Source organism: Mercenaria mercenaria, chromosome 8 (assembly GCF_021730395.1).
Source record: "Mercenaria mercenaria strain notata chromosome 8, MADL_Memer_1, whole genome shotgun sequence".
Taxonomy (NCBI): Eukaryota; Metazoa; Mollusca; class Bivalvia; order Venerida; family Veneridae; genus Mercenaria; species Mercenaria mercenaria.
The window spans coordinates 69,385,823-69,404,126 of NC_069368.1; the positions used below are offsets into that span (position 1 = coordinate 69,385,823).

At 35.8% G+C, this 18,304-nt stretch overlaps 1 protein-coding gene across 1 annotated transcript in view; it reads right to left on the reverse strand.

Annotated features, from left to right (window-relative positions):
• The window catches only part of LOC123566139 (ras GTPase-activating-like protein IQGAP1), a 179,966-nt gene that overhangs the window by 116,793 nt on the left and 44,869 nt on the right, over positions 1-18,304 (reverse strand). The window contains 3 exon segments of the mRNA XM_053549182.1: positions 1,961-2,028; positions 4,064-4,140; positions 4,625-4,702. Of these exon segments, the coding sequence (XP_053405157.1) occupies positions 1,961-2,028; positions 4,064-4,140; positions 4,625-4,702 (223 nt within the window).

Sequence of the window (18,304 nt, forward strand, 5' to 3'; positions counted from 1 at the left end):
TTGGCTGGTTATCGAACTTGGCTAAGGTCTTATGGCCAAACGCATTTTGTTCAAGTTTGGTGAAGATCGGATTCGAAATGTTGGATTTAGAGAGCGGACAAGAGTAAAATGGCGTTTTTTTTTTTTTGGGTAAATCAAGGACCGTAACTCCAAAATGCCTAGACCGATTTGGCCAGTTATCAAACCTGGCCGAGGTCTCATGGTCAAACACATTTTGTTCAAGTTTGGTGAAGATCGGATGAGAAATGTTCGACTTAGAGTGCGGACAAGAGTAAAACTGCCAATTTTTCGATAATTCAAGGGCCGTAACTCCAAAATGCTTGGACTGATTTGGCTAGTTATCAATCTTGGCCGAAGTCTCATGGTCAAACACACTTTGTTCAAGTTTGGTGAAGACTGGACGAGAAATGTTCGAATTAGAGTGCGGACAAGAGTAAAAAGGCCGATTTTTGGTAATTCAAGGGCAATAACTCCAAGACGCCTGGACCGATTTGGCTAGTTATCGAACTTGGCCGAGCTCTTATCGTCAAACACATTTTGTTTAAGTTTGGTGAAAATTGGATGAGACATGCTCGACTTAGAGTGTGGACAAGCTTTGTGACAGACAGACAAACACACAGACAGACACACACACACACAGACTGGAGTAAATCAATATGTCTCCCACACCACTGTGTGGTGGGAGACATAATAAGTTAGCATAAAATGTATGATTACCAATGAACCATAGAATAAATTTACATGGTCTGAATTAAATAATTAGCAAAGTGCCTATGGTAGAACTAAAAGGATACAAAGATGCAAATCATGGTGTAAAATATTTATGACGTAATCTCTCAATTTATCAATACTGGATGGGAGATACATATAATTCATGTAACAGACAGTATCTATTGGTATTTTTCTTAACCAGGAACATCAAGCTTTCCAAATTACAACACATCACTTGCCATACTGTAATTTTCTAAAATGAAATACTTCAATCTATTATTGTAAGTACATAAAGCCTATATTTAGATAAAAACGTCTGAGCTTTATGACTATTTATCATGCACTGTGAAATTGGCTATTTTATTTTTGGAAATTTATTCATGTGAACTTAATTGTTTTCATTCTTCCTCATTGTACCAATTTAAAACCACTAGACTTCAAACATTACTATTATTCCAATGCACTTAAAATACCAGTTTACAGAAATTCAACAAATTTTACTTTAATAGGATATTAAAGGAAAGTCAAAAACCAATCAATGCTTTCCTGTCCTTCTATTTTTGATGTGCCAGAATATTTCTTGAATAGTTTGAACTAATTTAACTTATGTTGGTTGTTGTTGGGTTTCAAGTCAGACAAACAAAATTTCCCATCTTTATGTGGAGGAAAACTCAGGAAAAGGTGAGCACCTTGCTCAACAGAGCTAGACAGCTTCTTCATACAACAGAGTTTTATATCCAAAGTGGGGTTTAAAGAACACAGTCATGAGAAGCAAGTTACCGAAATTAGAGACCTTCACCACCCAGGTCAGTACCTTGATAGCAAAGAAAAGATTAAGCAGAGTCCGCTTGCATCAGAGAAACCAATTCTGGCATTAAATAAAGGTGTGAACATTATTCCATGTAGAGCTGAAAACCCTATCCTACTAGCATTTATTATGGTAAGACCAAACCCACAGCTTACAATAATTCTTTAAGTCTTACCTAACAGTTAAGACAGTGAATAGTACTTTAGACAAAGGAGAGACCCTGTGTAAAACCAGAGACCTTAAGAAAACAACTACATGGCTACACGATAGAACTGGACCAAGGAGCAACCCAAAGTACCTGCAGTGACAGAAAAGTGACCCTGAGTCAGACACCTAAACCACTCAGCCACAGACCCCTTTACTTTAAGATGGTACAAATATCAATGCACTGGTGACGTTTACTGTACCATGTATATACCTCCATACAAACATCATACTGACCTGTAAAGTTTACTTTGCCATACAAATCTTCTATCTGTGGAGCCATACCAAGTTTGAATAGGTATAAGCTGAAAGATAAAAGTTCAGAAATAATATGTATTAAATGCTTTTCCATGAATTATTGAATATTAAGAGACATATACCTGGTATTTTCACAGTGAAAAATTTCAAATATATTTTTCACTGGTAAACTATAAAATCTGTAAATTTAGTCAAAACATGAAATAAAAAGAAAATTTGATTGTTTTACATGCAAGATAAAAATATCTTTCACTCATGAACACCATATTTCACATTTTCACTGGTGCATATGCCACTTGTTAAAATATTGCATCGGGTGTTCTTTTGTGAAAGATCTTACACTAAAACAAACAAATATCCTTAACTTATTGACACAGTACAAAGGTTACCATTCCAAGTTGTGAGACTAGTCTTGGTTCAATGGCTGTTTTTGAGCAAAATCTTGAAATTGGCCAATGGCAAGGAAACATATTGTCCAATGGCAAGTGTGCATTCCTAGACCAGTTTATAACTTACTATTTGTTAAGGGAATGCAACAACTGATTTACCTTTGCAATATGTGCATTTCATTGAAAGTGAGCCATAAAACTTAAAATAAAAGCACCTGCTGAACTACCATATGTAAATTAATGACATCTCTTAACTTTGAAGTGAACACCAAATGTGTATTTTATCTATCATTTTACTCAGATAAAAAAGTTGTTACTTTCTTACCAGTGAATGGCCTTTTTTATTTTCATCTGGGGAGTTTCAGAGGAGACTTGTGTTTTTGTTGGGTCAAATCCAATTTAGTAAGGCAACATGGTTTTCCTTAATTTCTTACTGGTTCTCTAGTCCTCCATTAATATGGCCAGGGAAAGCTAGAAAAAGAGGCTGATAAAGCCCCATACTTTAACAGCTATCCGAGCTATCCATTTCATTTAGTGCCCATTTTAGGGCCTATATTATAGTCCCCAACCCTCTCCACACCACACATCCCCTGCGAACTTTAATGCCCCCCAAGGGTGACAATGAATAGGGATTTTACATAACCTGGTTAATATTAAATAATGTGCCAGTAGTTAGAGCATATTTTCATTGCTCTAAATTTATCGTTTACCTGAAAGCATGAAGACAACAAATAGTTCTTGGCATATTCTATTACTGGTTACCTTAAAGCATGAAGACAATAAATAGTTCTTGGCATATTGTTTTACTGGTTACCTTAAAGCATGAAGACAACAAATAGTTCTTGGCATATTGTTTTACTGGTTACCTTAAAGCATGAAGACAACAAATAGTTCTTGGCATATTCTTTTACTGGTTACCTTAAAGCATGAAGACAACAAATAGTTCTTGGCATATTCTTTTACTGGTTACCTTAAAGCATGAAGACAATAAATAGTTCTTGGCATATTGTTTTACTGGTTACCTTAAAGCATGAAGACAACAAATAGTTCTTGGCATATTGTTTTACTGGTTACCTTAAGGCATGAAGACAACAAATAGTTCTTGGCATATTGTTTTACTGGTTACCTTAAGGCATGAAGACAACAAATAGTTCTTGGCATATTGTTTTACTGGTTACCTTAAAGCATGAAGACAATAAATAGTTCTTGGCATTAGGGCTGTCATCGATAGAAACGATATCGATGTATCAACGATATTTTTTGGTCGATCGATTATCGATTCCCATTTTTAAAAATCGATATTTTACATTGAGAAATAAAACCTATCCAGATAAACACTCAGACCCTCTAAAACAACTTTTCTGCCTGCAAAAATGCGCCCTAAGTAACGGAATTTGTCAATAAAGGTCATATCTAAACTTGCGCCGTAGCAGTCTTTTCCAACTAGTCGGCACTATCTGTATGGGGAAATACATAGATACAAATAAAACACATGAAAAGCAGGCATTTAAACTAAAAATAACATTAACAAGAAGGTATATAGCATGTACATGAACAAATAGGTTGTTACTCTTACTTAATAATTGATATATCGATGTATCGTCGAAATCTGTCTTCTGATATATCGGTATCGTCGATATGACAAAGACCCAATCAATGACAGCTCTACTTGGCATATTGTTTTACTACTTACCTTAAAGCATGAAGACAATAAATAGTTCTTGGCATATTCTTTCTATCATAAATGTCTGTAGTCTCTGGATAAAATATCTGCAAAAAATACAAAACAAAATCAAATTTTTTTATATTTTTTTTTGCTGTTGTTGGGTTTAACGTCGCACCGACACAATTATAGGTCATAATGGTGACTTTCCAGCTTTGATGGTGGAGGAAGACCCCAGGTGCCCCTCCATGCATGATTTCATCACGAGCGGGCACCTGGGTAGAACCACGGACTTTCCATAAGCCAAATGGATGGCTTCCTCACATGAAGAATTCAATGCCCCGAGTGAGGCTCAAACCCACATCGATGAGGGGCAAGTGATTTGAAGTCAGCGACTTTAACTACTCGACCACAGAGGCCCTACACAATCATTTACTGCCAACATACACCAGTACTACTTTTCAGTAGCTTGTACATTTTATTTTTAGAGGCTGTACCAAATACTCTATGACTCTGTTTTACCCATATTTCTTCTACTGCAAGTCTTAACTATTTTAAGTTAGCTTCAAATATTTATTAAGGTTTTCATACCCTTGGAAGTCCAACTTCTTCCATTGCTTGAAACCACTGGTTCAAGTTATCTGTGTGTCGGAAATGGAGCCCTCTTGCCTGAAATTGACAAGTAACATTAAGAGCAAAAAAGTTGATGTAACTATGTCTCCCAAAGTTCATCTTAGATGCAGAAAGTGTACAAACAAGGCAGTCTGAAAGACAGCTAAATCCCCCGCCACTGCTATGGATAGTGAAAGGGTAAACTTTTGATTTTAGCTGTGACCTTGACCTTGAACTGACATGGCTGACTCATAAATTCTGCACAACGTCTTGATGAGGTGATCTTTTGACCGAAGTTTCATGAAAATCCTTCAAGGGGTTTAGGAGATACAGAGCTGAAACCTTTGACCTTCAGTTGTGACCTTGACCTTGAGTTGACATGGCTGACTCATGAGTTCTTGATGAGGTGATCATTTGACCCAAGTTTGATGAAAATCCTTCAAGGGGTTAAGGAGATACAGAGTTGACACCAAATGGAAGGCTCAAACCTTCGACCCTTAGTTGTGACCTTGACCTTGAGCTGGCATGGTTGACTCATAATTTCTGCACATCGTTCTGATGAGGTAATCATTTGACCCAACTTTTATAAAATTCCTTCAAGGAGTTTAGGAGATACAGAGTGAACAAGCCCGCCCGCTTAGCTCAATAGGTAAGAGCGTTGGTCTACGGATCTCGGGGTCGCGAGTTCGATCCTCGGGCAGGGCGTATGTTCTCCGTGACTATTTGATAAACGACATTGTGTCTGATATCATTAGTCCTCCACCACTGATTCATGTGGGGAAGTTGGCAGTTACTTGCGGAGAACAGGTTTGTACTGGTACAGAATCCAGGAACACTGGTTAGGTTAACTGCCCGCCGTTACATGACTGAAATACTGTTGATAAACGGCGTTAAACCCAAAACAAACAAACAGAGCGAATGGAAGGCTCAAACCTTTGACCTTCAGTTGTGACCTTGACCTTGAGCCGACATTGCTGACTCATAAGTTCTGCACATCGCCTTGATGAGGTGATCGTTTGACCCAAGTTTGATGAAAATCCTTCAAGGGGTTTAAGAGATATAGAGCGGACACAAAATGGAAGGCTCAAACCTTTGACCTTGAGTTGTGACCTTGACCTTGAGCTGGCATGGTCAACTCATTGGTTCTGCACATCGTCTTGATGTGGTGATCATTTGACCCAAGTTTTATAAAATTCCTTCAAGGGGTTTAGGACATATAGAGCGGACACAAAATGGCAGGATCAAACCTTTGACCTTGAGTTGTGATCTTGACCTTGAACCGACAAGGCTGACTCATGGGTTCTGCACATCGTCTTGATAAGGTGATCATTTGACCCAAGTTTCATGAGAATCCTTCAAGGGGTTTAGGAGATACGGACCCGACACGATTTTGTTACGGACGGAAGGACCGACCCAGACTATTCCTATAATCCCTCCGCCACAGCGGGGGATTAAAAACAAAAACAAAAGAAGAACTTGGGGATCATAAGAATGATATTCAAGAGATCTTCCCTATTTCAAAAACAAAAACAAATGAAGAACTTGGAGATAATTAGAATAATATTCAAGAAATCTTCTGTACCTTGGGAGTAAAATTAAGATGTTACCATTAATTCCTCAATATACAATTAAAATATAAAAAAGTTTTTGGGGCAATCCTCAGGACAACTGAATATGTTAACTTCCAAATGACAGCTGAACATGGATCAACTAGAACTGTCACAGGAGTGACTCATACCCCCACCATACGGTCTTGTCACAGAAGAATGGCAACCATAAGGAATCTTAAAAATACTTTGGAGTACTTCATCCTGGGCTTCCACATATAAGTAATACTAGTATAATACTAGTATAGTAATACAAGTAAATATATTAAATCTCTAATATTAGAGATACACTAAAAGTGAATACAAAAAAATGTCTTACCGACCCATGTTACCACAGAAAAATGTTTTTACTTTTTACATAGGACTTATAATAAAAAAGTTAGAAAAATACCTAAAATACTGAAAATCTAAAAATAGGATTTCTAAAAATAGACTAATTCCTGGAATTTAAGGGGAAGAAACTCAGTACAAAAGTTAAAAAAAGGTTACTTCCCTTTGGCTCTAAGCCAATCAGAATGAGATATAGTGAAAATACATCAAAATTAACCTTAAATTCTAGGTAAAAGGGACACAATTCAAGAAAAATTAGTGTCAGAGTTATGCACCTTGTGTCACATGATGTGGGTGATGAGGTGGAACATCTGTTTTAAGTCTGGATCAAATCCATTCAGTAGTAACTGAGATATAGTGAAAATACATCAAAATTAACCTTAAATTCTAAGTAACAAGGGGCATAATTCATGAAAAATTGGTGTCAGAGTTATGCACCTTGTGTCACATGATGTGGCTGATGAGGTGGAACATCTATTTTAAGTTTGAATCAAATCCATTTTGTAATAATTGAGATATAGTGAAAATACATCAAAATCAACCATAAATTTAAAGTAAAAGGGGACATAATTCATAAAAATTTATGTCAGAGTTAAGCACCTTATGTCACATCATCTGGGTGATGAGGTGGAACAACTATTTTAAGTTTGAATCAAATCCATTTAGTAATAACTGAGATATAGTGAAAATACAACAAAATTAACCTTTAATTCTAAGTAAAAGGGGACATAATTCATGAAAACTTGGTGTCAGAGTTATGCACCTTGTGTCACATGATGTGGGCACATGATGTGGGTGATGAGGTGGAACATCTATTTTAAGTCTGAATCAAATCCATTTAGTAATAACTGAGATATAGTGAAAATACAACAAAATTAACCTTAAATTCTAAGTAAAAGGGGACATAATTCATGAAAACTTGGTGTCAAGAGTTATGCACCTTGTGTCACATGATGTGGGTGATAAGGTGGAACATGTATTTTAAGTTTGAATCAAATCCATTTGGTAATAACTGAGATAATAGATTTCGGGACGGGACGCGACAAAACTGCCTCCTATATACCCCCCTCAAACAAGTTTGGTGGGGGTATAATTAAAGTCAAAGATCGAGATGCATGTGGCAGCATTTTGTAATGGATGTCGAATCGCTAATCCTTCGGCTGGTGACACGCTGTGTTTTGTGTATTATGAACGGCAACGGCCGAGGGTAATATTGATTTTTAGGCAAGATAGAAAGAACTTTTTGCAAAGAAATACACATTATAAAAAACAGATTTCCAGTACAGCAAAAATATAAGTTATACACACTTTGTACCAATTTGTCTTTCTTTGTACCAATCCAATATGGCCAACTTTTGTAGAGTTAATTCCCTTAGTAATGGTAAAGTCCGAGTATATCCGATTTTGTGCGCATGCGCAATCCTTTTGGCGCCAATCGCCATTTTGTAAATTATCTTCCCATTGCAAGGAGTTACTCCCCTTTGTAACATGTCCGCCGCCATCTTGAAAATCAGGCGATCGTCTAGGTAGGTCGGTGTTGATGTAAACAACACTTCGTACGGCTTATCCTAAGTAATCCGTACCCCACCCACTTATTTTTTAAAGGTGAAGGGTCCAAATTCTTCGACCATTTATAGGGACCGGAAGTCCAAACCGGGTGCAGTTCCAGACTCTAAGGCGTCATACCGGAGGATTCACCGAAGGGTTTTCCCCTAGCCCGTCTCATTTCCGGTAGACCCCTTTCCCTATGTTCAAGCTCAAAACCTAACATTTTTATTATTGGTCCGATTTTGATAATTCCAACGGATTTCCATAGTAATGTGTGTTGGTAAGACACTTTTTTGGTGTCCGTTTTGTGATAGGACCCCCCCCCCCCCTTAACATTTTAGGTATTTCTTCCCTCTTCTTTGGCCCCAATTACTAGACTTTCTTATACATGAAAAGTTGGTGTCAGAGTTATGCACCTTTTGTCACATGACTTGGTTGATAAGGTGGAACATCTATTTTAAGCTTGAATCAAATCCATTTAACAATAACTGAGATATAGTACAAATGCATGAAAATTAACCTTAAATTCTAAGTAAAAGGGGGCATAATTCATGAAAAGTTGGTCAGAGTTGTGCACCTTGTGTCACATGATGTGGTTGATGAACATCTATTTTAAGTTTGATCAAATCCATTTAACAATAACTGAGATATAGTACAAATGCATGAAAATTAACCTTAAATTCTAAGTAAAAGGGGACATAATTCATGAAAAGTTGGTGTCAGAGTTATGCACCTTGTGTCAGATGATGTGGTTGATAAGGTGGAACATCTGTTTTAAGTTTGAATCAAATCCATATAGTAATAACCAAGATAATAGAGTTCGGGACGCGACGGGACGGGACGGGACGGGACGCGATGGACGCGACAAAACTGACTCCTATATACCCCCCAAACATGTTTGGTGGGGGTATAATCACCAGGTTGCCATCCTAAAGACAGCTAAATATGGTGCAAACCTTAGGGCAGCTATATATGGTGATATATGAATACAGTTGAGTCCACTTAATACGAACTTGCTTGATAAGAATTTTCGGCTATTACGAACAAAATCCAGATTCCCCAGCTGAGTCCTTCTATTTCATTGTAAAATTATTTTGGTAATAGCGAACTCGCTTCATACGAATTATCGGGAGATACGAACACATTTTGGAAGTCCCAATGAGCTAAAATGTTATAAGTTTCCATTTTTTGATACAAACTAATTTTAGAAGTCGGCGGCCATTTTTGCTACCCTTGATTTTTTTAACAGTTTGAATCTTCTGTACAGTGTTTATATTTAATCAAAGTAATTATCACCTGTAATTGATAAATACATAATAAAGAGATTAACACTATGTATGCAGTTATTTTATTCATTACAATCGAGTCAAAGTAATAATGTCTTCAGCAATTGAGCGATAATCACTTTCATTAATACACCTGTCCATAAAAATATAATTTCATTGTATGTTTTAGGGTCATGTAGTGTACTGTGTAGTTTTGATATCAAAATGGCTACTCCTAAGTCTGGCATAAGAAGAAAAGCAATTTCTTTCAAATATTGTTCAGAACTAGAGGAATTAGGGATTCAGGAACTAAATAATAGTAAAATTCAATAAAAAAATTTTCAAGTAAAAAATTGAAATGCCATGTGTAAAGTATCTGTTACAAAAATGCATTGACGTATACACGTAACTGTATTCCTATGTATCTGTATGTGCTAGATCTATATGTGCTATAAACACTTGATGATTCAATACATTTGTACATTAAGTTTATTTTCATACATTTTTACGTGTTTAAGTACGAAATTTGTTGAGTTATTTTATTGTAACCTGAATACACTTAATCAGTTTAAAACTCACAATGAACATCCATTCACTACTGTTTTTTAATTCATCGGAAGCGCCGGTGATACTGCCGAACTTGCTCGTGCAAATTATCCGGGTGTCATACATTCGTTAATACGAATTTCGTTTGATACGAACACATTTCCCAGGTCCCGAAGAGTTCGTATAAAGCGAGTTTGACTGTATCTCCTGTGAGAATTTTACTAACAAAGTACTACTGAAGACATTCCTGCTCAACTTCAATTTCAATTTTCTTAAGTTCTTTTTGCAGAAACAAGTCAGTACTACAATGTGTTTTTTATTAATGGGTTTACAGTGACATAACAGAAATCCCCAGTGCCCTTCTGTGCTTTATTTCAGGCATGTCAGAGCTGAATGACTCTAATTCTATACCCCAAACAAGTTTGGAACTTACAGGTTCATGATACAAAGTCAGTAACCGTATCCACTCAACCAGGCAGGACCAAATTACTACTAGTCCAGGAAAGCAGAGGGCACTGAAGAAAGCTTTAATACTGGTGTTACAGAGAAATGACACTAACAGACCACAGAATCTAACATTTATTTATCAGGCCTTAATTCACATCACGATTTCACATCTTATACAGGAAATTACAGCAACAGAAAATTGTCCCAATATCTTATCTGAATGTCAGTCTCTTATCAGGCTATCCATACCCAGTATAAGTATATTGAACAGAATATAGCCTTTTGCAGGAAATGTTGGAGACAAATTATATTCTATCAACAAATATAACCTGTAGCCTCAATCTTGGTAAGGTATAGTAGACACAACTTGACCCCGATGGATGACCTTTGTATTATAATACATAATGAGGCACAACCTATTATTGAAAAGGAGTGAACGTAAAACACGAGCTGCATGAGGAAGTGGAAATATAAATTTGTGAAATTAAAAATTTAGTGTATTGGAAAGTTTTAACTGATCAAATGTTACTATACATACTTTGATAATGCTCTGTAAACAAACTATTCCATATAAATATACATTGCTACCCTAATCCCCATTATTTATACAATGAAATAATTGATATGAATAATCAGCCGAAGGTCAACCATCGCTGTCAAGTTGCGACTACTATAGCAGATTGTTTTGTTTATTCATAGTACAGTTTGTCGCTAGTGATAAAGAATGACTCACACTCAAGATTTCAAAAACATTTATTCATTTTTACATTGCCTCCCTTTGATTTCACAATTTTATAGCTTAGCAAGTTAATATTCACAACACGATTTTCAGTTCAGTTTGTTAGAATGAAGGCATTTCAGATATTATCCAATTTGAAGAAATTTCATGGATATAATCACGTCTAGCTGCATAACTTTAGAAAACTGGATCCCACTGACATACAATTATTGGTGTTTTGCTAAGTGACCTATTATGTCATTTTTCTGTTTAGAAATTTAAGGAACATGATTTTCTGATAACTCTCAGAAATATATATTTTGCTGTCCTTAATGAGTTTATAATTACCTACCTTCAGGTTGAAAACATTTAAAATTTGAGTGTTTCTTTTAATTTCAGCACAATTTCATATTTCACATGTATTTAATCAACAGCTAGACACAAAACTGCCTATAGCTTTAACAATCCATCTTCGTTGAAAAAAAGGTAAATTATTAATAATAATAACTAGAGCTATCACTAAAGGTGATGAATGTACCCCCCGCATGCACTGACACAGAGAATTGCAATTTGACGCACACAAGATTGCATAATTATGTGGACTGTATGTATATAGACTGTATGTATACAGTATAGTAACAAAAAACAAAGTCCCATAACTATGCAGAATATTTATCTAAAAGAATGTAACATGCACCATGCACAACTAGGGTTGGTACTGATCACTTGTGTGATGTTTCATTAAATTGTGTCAAGGGGATGAGGAGAGATGGTGCGCACAAGATTGTGTCGTGTCTATGTATATAGTATAGTAACAAAAAAAACAAAGTCCCATAACTCTGCAATTTTCTTTTCTAAAAGAACCTAACATGCCCCATGCACAACTACTGTTGGTACTGATCACTTGTGTGATGTTTCATTAAATTGTGTCAAGGGGATGAGGAGAGATGGTGCGCACAAGATTGTGTCGTGTCTATGTATATAGTATAGTAGCAAAAAAAACAAAGTCCCATAACTCTGCAATTTTCTTTTCTAAAAGAACCTAACATGCCCCATGCACAACTACTGTTGGTACTGATCACTTGTGTGATGTTTCATTAAATTGTGTCAAGGGGATGAGGAGAGATGGTGCGCACAAGATTGTGTCTATGTATATAGTATAGCAACAAAAAAACAAAGTCCCATAACTCTGCAATTTTTTTTTCTAAAAGAACCTAACATGCCCCATGCACAACTACTGTTGGTACTGATCACTTGTGTGAAGTTTCATTAAATTCTGTCAAGGGGATAAGGAGAGATGGTGCGCACAAGATTGCGTCTACGGATAGACGGACAGACAGACAGACGGACAGACAGACAGACAGACAGACAGACAACCTGAAACCAGTATACCCCCCCTTACAACTTTGTTGTCGGGGGGTACAATAATAATAGTAATAACAACTTTATTTTACGTGGATAACATATTTGGTGTTTAACCAATTTTCAATATGGTCCACATTATCAAACATTATTGCAGTTTAAGTTTTTTCTAATTTCTATCAATTTACTTGCCACCATTTTCAATAAATGTGCTCAGAAATATTACTAGAGGCAATAAAAAAACCCAGACACCACTTTGATACAGCGAAAGTAAAATGTTGTTGTTCAAGACCTTTGTTTAGTGTGACCTTGACCTTGGACCTAGTGACCTTGGTTGTAAACTCTGCGAGTTATCTTGATGAGTTTATCAACTCATGTTAGTTTTTTTTATGAAAATCCTTCCAGTGATTAAGAACATATGAACTGAAAAATACAAATTTCTGACTTAATAAACTTGACCTTAACCTTGGGCCTAATGACCTGGGCTGCACAATCTACATGTGACCTTGACCTTTGAGACAGGAACATGGGGTTTGCGCATGATACATACTCCTTCTCACTGAGGTTAACATTCATGCCAAATATAAACAAAATTGGTCCATGCATGTTAAAGTTATGGTCCAGACAAAATCGGACGGACACACGCACGCACATTACACCGAACCGCAAAAAGTGGCGACTAAGTCGAGCTCACCGCAAGCAGGCTCTACAAAAATCATTTTTATAGACAATTTGTATGTAGAATGAAATATGACACTGCAAGAGATGAAAATTATTACACAAATTTGGAGGATCACAAATGAAAGCAAAAACAAGTCATTTTCAGGCTCTGCAGTAAGCAGAGGATATTTTATTCAAAGCAAATAGCAGTCCCCTTAAAGGTGGTCAATCACATTTAAACAACATTTAATGAAATTTTTTACTTCTTGTATATTCTGGTAGAGAATTATTTAAGGAACAAAAAGACCGATTACATAGGGTTAGATTCCTATTTGAAATGTATATTTTATTATGTTTATAAAATTTTGTAATTACTCCCCTTTAATATGAATTAAAGTATATAAAAAGCTGGGTATTTCTTTTTATTTCGATACAATGTCTAGTTTTACATTTGCATTTGATAGACATATCAACTATTGAACAATCTGAACCAAAATGCAAGTTTAAAAGCTGTGTGTAGCTTCTGAATTCATTTATTTCCAATCTATCTTGGTTGCGCAACCAAGATAGGCAAAGGGAGGTAATAATAATTTTTCAAACTTGCGTTTCTAATGAATTCCATCTAAATACATAATTTTTAATGCAAATATTTTACAAATATATTACAATATGTCTAATATTTATACATTTCCTTAGGCAAAGTATGTTTATCAAATTTATACTTAGGCCAGAGTTTTTTTATTTTTCGTTTTACGGGAGCGCCGGTCCTAAATATTGCAAAAGTGGAATAAAATTAAAATTCATTTTCCCGAATTTTATTTTATTTTTTCCGCCGGTCGGTTGTTTACAGCCCCAAAGAAAATAAAATTAGTGTATTTTCACCTGGACGTAATTTCACAGGAAGGGAGTTTAACGCGTGCAAAATCTCGTGTTTTGCCGTACATTTGTCGGCATTAACAGGGTGTAAAATTCCACTCGCCTGCTCGCATCGGCGAGTTAAGTCTGAGTAGGACGAGTGGACCTCGCTGTGTACTCGACCGATCGGGCGAGTGGTTTGTTTACGTCCTTACTTTACCAAAATTCAGAAATTACATCTACAAAACGTCAACAAACTTTGAGATGGTTCAGTCGCTACCTGGACTGACTGGAATTTACCCGCGAATTGTAAAGATATCAAAACGTCATGCCGGTAATTTTCCATTCCACAAGCACGTGTGACATACCGTAACATCTAATTTACATTGACACGTACACAAAAACCGTGTGTAGTGCATTCATTTTTTTAATATTTTCGCTTCAAGTTTTCAACACCCCTTGAGAAATAATACTTTTTGAATTCTAAAATGATTTTAATAAGATATCGACAGAAATGTAGGCAAAATTCTATAAAAACGGTCGAATTTTCAGATAATCATTTGTAAAAATTCAAACAGCGCGATCTTAGTTACTTATTTCTTTCTAAAAGTAAATAAATGATGAATACTAAGGGCTTAAAATTCAGACTTTTGACCAGAAAGTACAAAAAAAAACAGAATAAAAAAATCTTAAATAATGAAAGAGCGGCTGCGATTACAATACATGAAGTAAGACGATTTTTGGCAAACAGATTTCTGTTAGTGCGGCAGAATAGGTTACGTGACCTCGTGAACGTAAGTAGATATGCGATTTTAAAATAAAGCAATGTGATGTCACTGCGGTTTTTAATAAGTTTTAAATGAATCTTTGTACATGTATTTTTTGACCAACAATTTAAAAGTTTTTTCTTGTCAAACAATAATGTAAATTCCTTGAGGGCAAATAGGTCACAGAGGTAGGATATCCACTATAGTAACTATCGTTTGAGACATTTACCTTTTATACGGGATATAGCACATTCGCTTTTGATAACAAATTAAAGAAGAAATTTTTTATTGATTTCTATTTCTCAGCAATTTTTAGAACCGATGCGGTACGATCAGACAGTGATATGTCACATGGCACGAAAACATGACGTAATGTCATGACAATCTCGAGCAAAAATACCGCTTTGATCTCCGCTTCAGATGTCAAGATACTGACACACTTCTTTTAGCTCTTAGAGGGGGTGTAAATTGATCATGAAAACAAGGTCAACATTACTTAGTTTATCACTGAATTACCGATAATCTTTAATGGTTTTTTTTCTCTCTTTCTACACGGGTGGATGAACGATGATTGTGTCCAAATTTTTTTAGACACTTTTCAAACTATATATTTTTCGGGAAATAATAATATTGTACATAATAATCCTTTCATAAAAGTGACAGTAATAAAAGTATTAAATTGTCTAAAGATTGTCTTACTCACATTTTGTTTTCAATAGATTCAACTTACAAGTTTGCCATAGAAAGGTAATACAATATCAAAGGTGCTTTGACATTAAATTTTATTCAAAACATTAGTTGTTTGCAGAACAAATAAATGTTTGTAACAGCAGATTTTTTTACATTTTGATCTCAATGGTGACCCCTCACACTTTACACAGGCTTGGGACTGTCTGGCATAAAGCAGCTGGTAGTGTTGGCAAAATCTCAGACAGATGGTCCATTTCTTTTGTAACTTCAATAGAATTCATAAGTGTATAAAGAATAATAACACGGGTATGAAACGTTGCCTGCGGCACAAAATGTGCCGCACTGAAACAAAGGCATCGCGCTTCCGACGGCGCAGGCATTGCGCGGGATGTTTACAAAAATAACGAGCACGGTGAGTAAAATTGAATGTTTTTGGTTATTGTCTTGTTACAGTAAACACTTTTTAGAAATCGGGGAATGCAGCGGGATGTAGTTATGTCTTGCCGACAAATCCATGCCCAGTTTGTGAAGATATATGTAATATTGTTATTTTGCGCGTGTTTTTCATCGGATACAGTAACGAGAAAATTACAAAAGCAGTGAATATTCCGAGTCATTTCACATCCTGCAGAAAAAGGAATGATGTATTTCTGTAGTATATTATAAAAAGACATGATATCTGATCGATTGAGATAAAATACATGTCAAGGAAAAGGCATATCCCCTCGTTCTGCCGATTTTTCAGTCCAGTGCCGCAGGCATCTCAATGGTGCCGCAGGCATCGCGAGGGGCGCAGTCATCTTGAATACTATTTGTAGTCAGTAGTATGTGTAATTTCGACCACCTAACATGTATTAAAGTACAAAAAAAAATCAATAACAATGTTGTTCCTCCAGTTATTGTGTAAGACAAATCTTCTGAACCCGAACTTTGTAATATTAATAGCTATTTTAAGAAGTTTGCAGTATTTTTTCTCGCTGTTTTGGGGAATGGGGCCAGGTCGCTTCCAGCTGGGAAAATCACGTCATTTTATATCGAACTGGGATTATTTTCTCCTAAAATAACAATATTCAATTACCAAACATTACCATTAGTAACAATCATTGTTGCTTACTTCAAAGCAAGGTATGAAAACCAGCATTGGAGCACAAAACTGTCATAACTTTTGTCATTTTTCAGCCAGTTTTGATGTTTTTGTTTCAGCATCAAGTATTGTTGTTTTTATTTTCTTTACAGTTTTGGCGTACTATTTTGATTAGCGATGAGCTGAGCTCCTCCACCCCACCCTAACAAAAAAGAAAGAAAAACGAAAAAAAGAAATGGCAAAAAAATCACTGTTTTGGCTTTCCGAAGAAAAGGAACGAAACAAGACAAAAAAAAAAACCGTAAAAACATGAAACTTCCCTTAAAACGATACTGTTCACAAATTTTATGTGGAAAAGAAGCAAATTATGAAGTTATCGAATGTTAAGTATCTTGTTAATTTTATATTTTCAGATGGATGTGCATTCAATGTGTATTAAAAGGGAAAAGAAAATGATTTAGAACTCCTTATGGTCAGACGTAAACTTTATGTGTACAGTCATTGCACAGACCTAAATCATATTTGAACGACAAAGAGTGAGTAAAGTACGTTAATATTTTTGTAGAATTTCAGAAATAATTAAAACAAGTTAAGCCCCTTTTGGACAAATTTTTCGAAAGATCTCAACTTCATTAGTTCTTTTCCACACAACACTTGGGAACAGTAGTTTTAAATATTCTTCGTTCGTATTTAAATATCTTGACCTAACAGTAAATTTGGTGCTGATGTACTGTTACAGAAAAACATGGCGCGAGATGAGCCAAAGAAGTTTCATGTTTTTACGATTTTTTGTTTGTTTTTGCGTTCCTTTTTTTTTGGAACGCTGGAACGCAGTAACAGCGATTCTCACCAATACCTTATTTCTTTTTTTTTTTTTTGGGGGTGGGGGGTGGGGGGGGATTCAGCTCACCGCTTATAAAAAAAAGTACGCCCGAACTGTAAAGAAAAAACACTCGATGCTGAAACAAAAGCAAAAAAATTGGTTGAAAAATGACAAAAGTTATGACAGTTTTTGTGCTCCAATGTTGGTTTTCATACCTTGCTTTGAACTAACTATCAATAATTGTTACAAATGGAAATGTTTTGTAATTGAATATTGTTATTTTAGGAGAAATAATCCCAGTTCGATATAAAATGACGTGATTTTCTCAACTGAAAGGGATCTGACCCCATCCCACAAAACAGCGAGGAAAAATATTGCAAACTTCTTAAAATAGCTATTAATATTACAAAGTTCGGGTTCAGAAAATTTTGTCTTACACAATAACTGGAGGAACAACATTGTTATTGATTTTTTATTGTACTTTAATACATGTTAGTTGGTCGAAATTACACGTACTACTGACTACGATGGTATTCAAGATGACTGCGCCTCTCGCGATGCCTGCGGCACCATCGAGAAGCCTGCGGCACTGGACTGAAAAGTCGGCAGAACGAGGGGTTATGCCTTTTTCTTGACATGTATTTTATCTCAATCGATCAGATATCATGTCTTTTTATAATATACTACAGAAATACATCATTCCTTTTTCTGCAGGATGTGAAATGACTCGGAATATGCACTGCTTTTGTAATTTTCACGTTACTGTATCCGATGAAAAACACGCGCAAAATAACAATATTACATATTTCTTCACAAACTGGGCATGGATTTGTCGGCAAGACATAACTACATCCCGCTGCATTCCCCGATTTCTAAAAAGTGTTTACTGTAACCAAACAATAACCAAAAACATTCAATTTTTCTCACCGTGCTCGTTATTTTTGTAAACATCCCGCG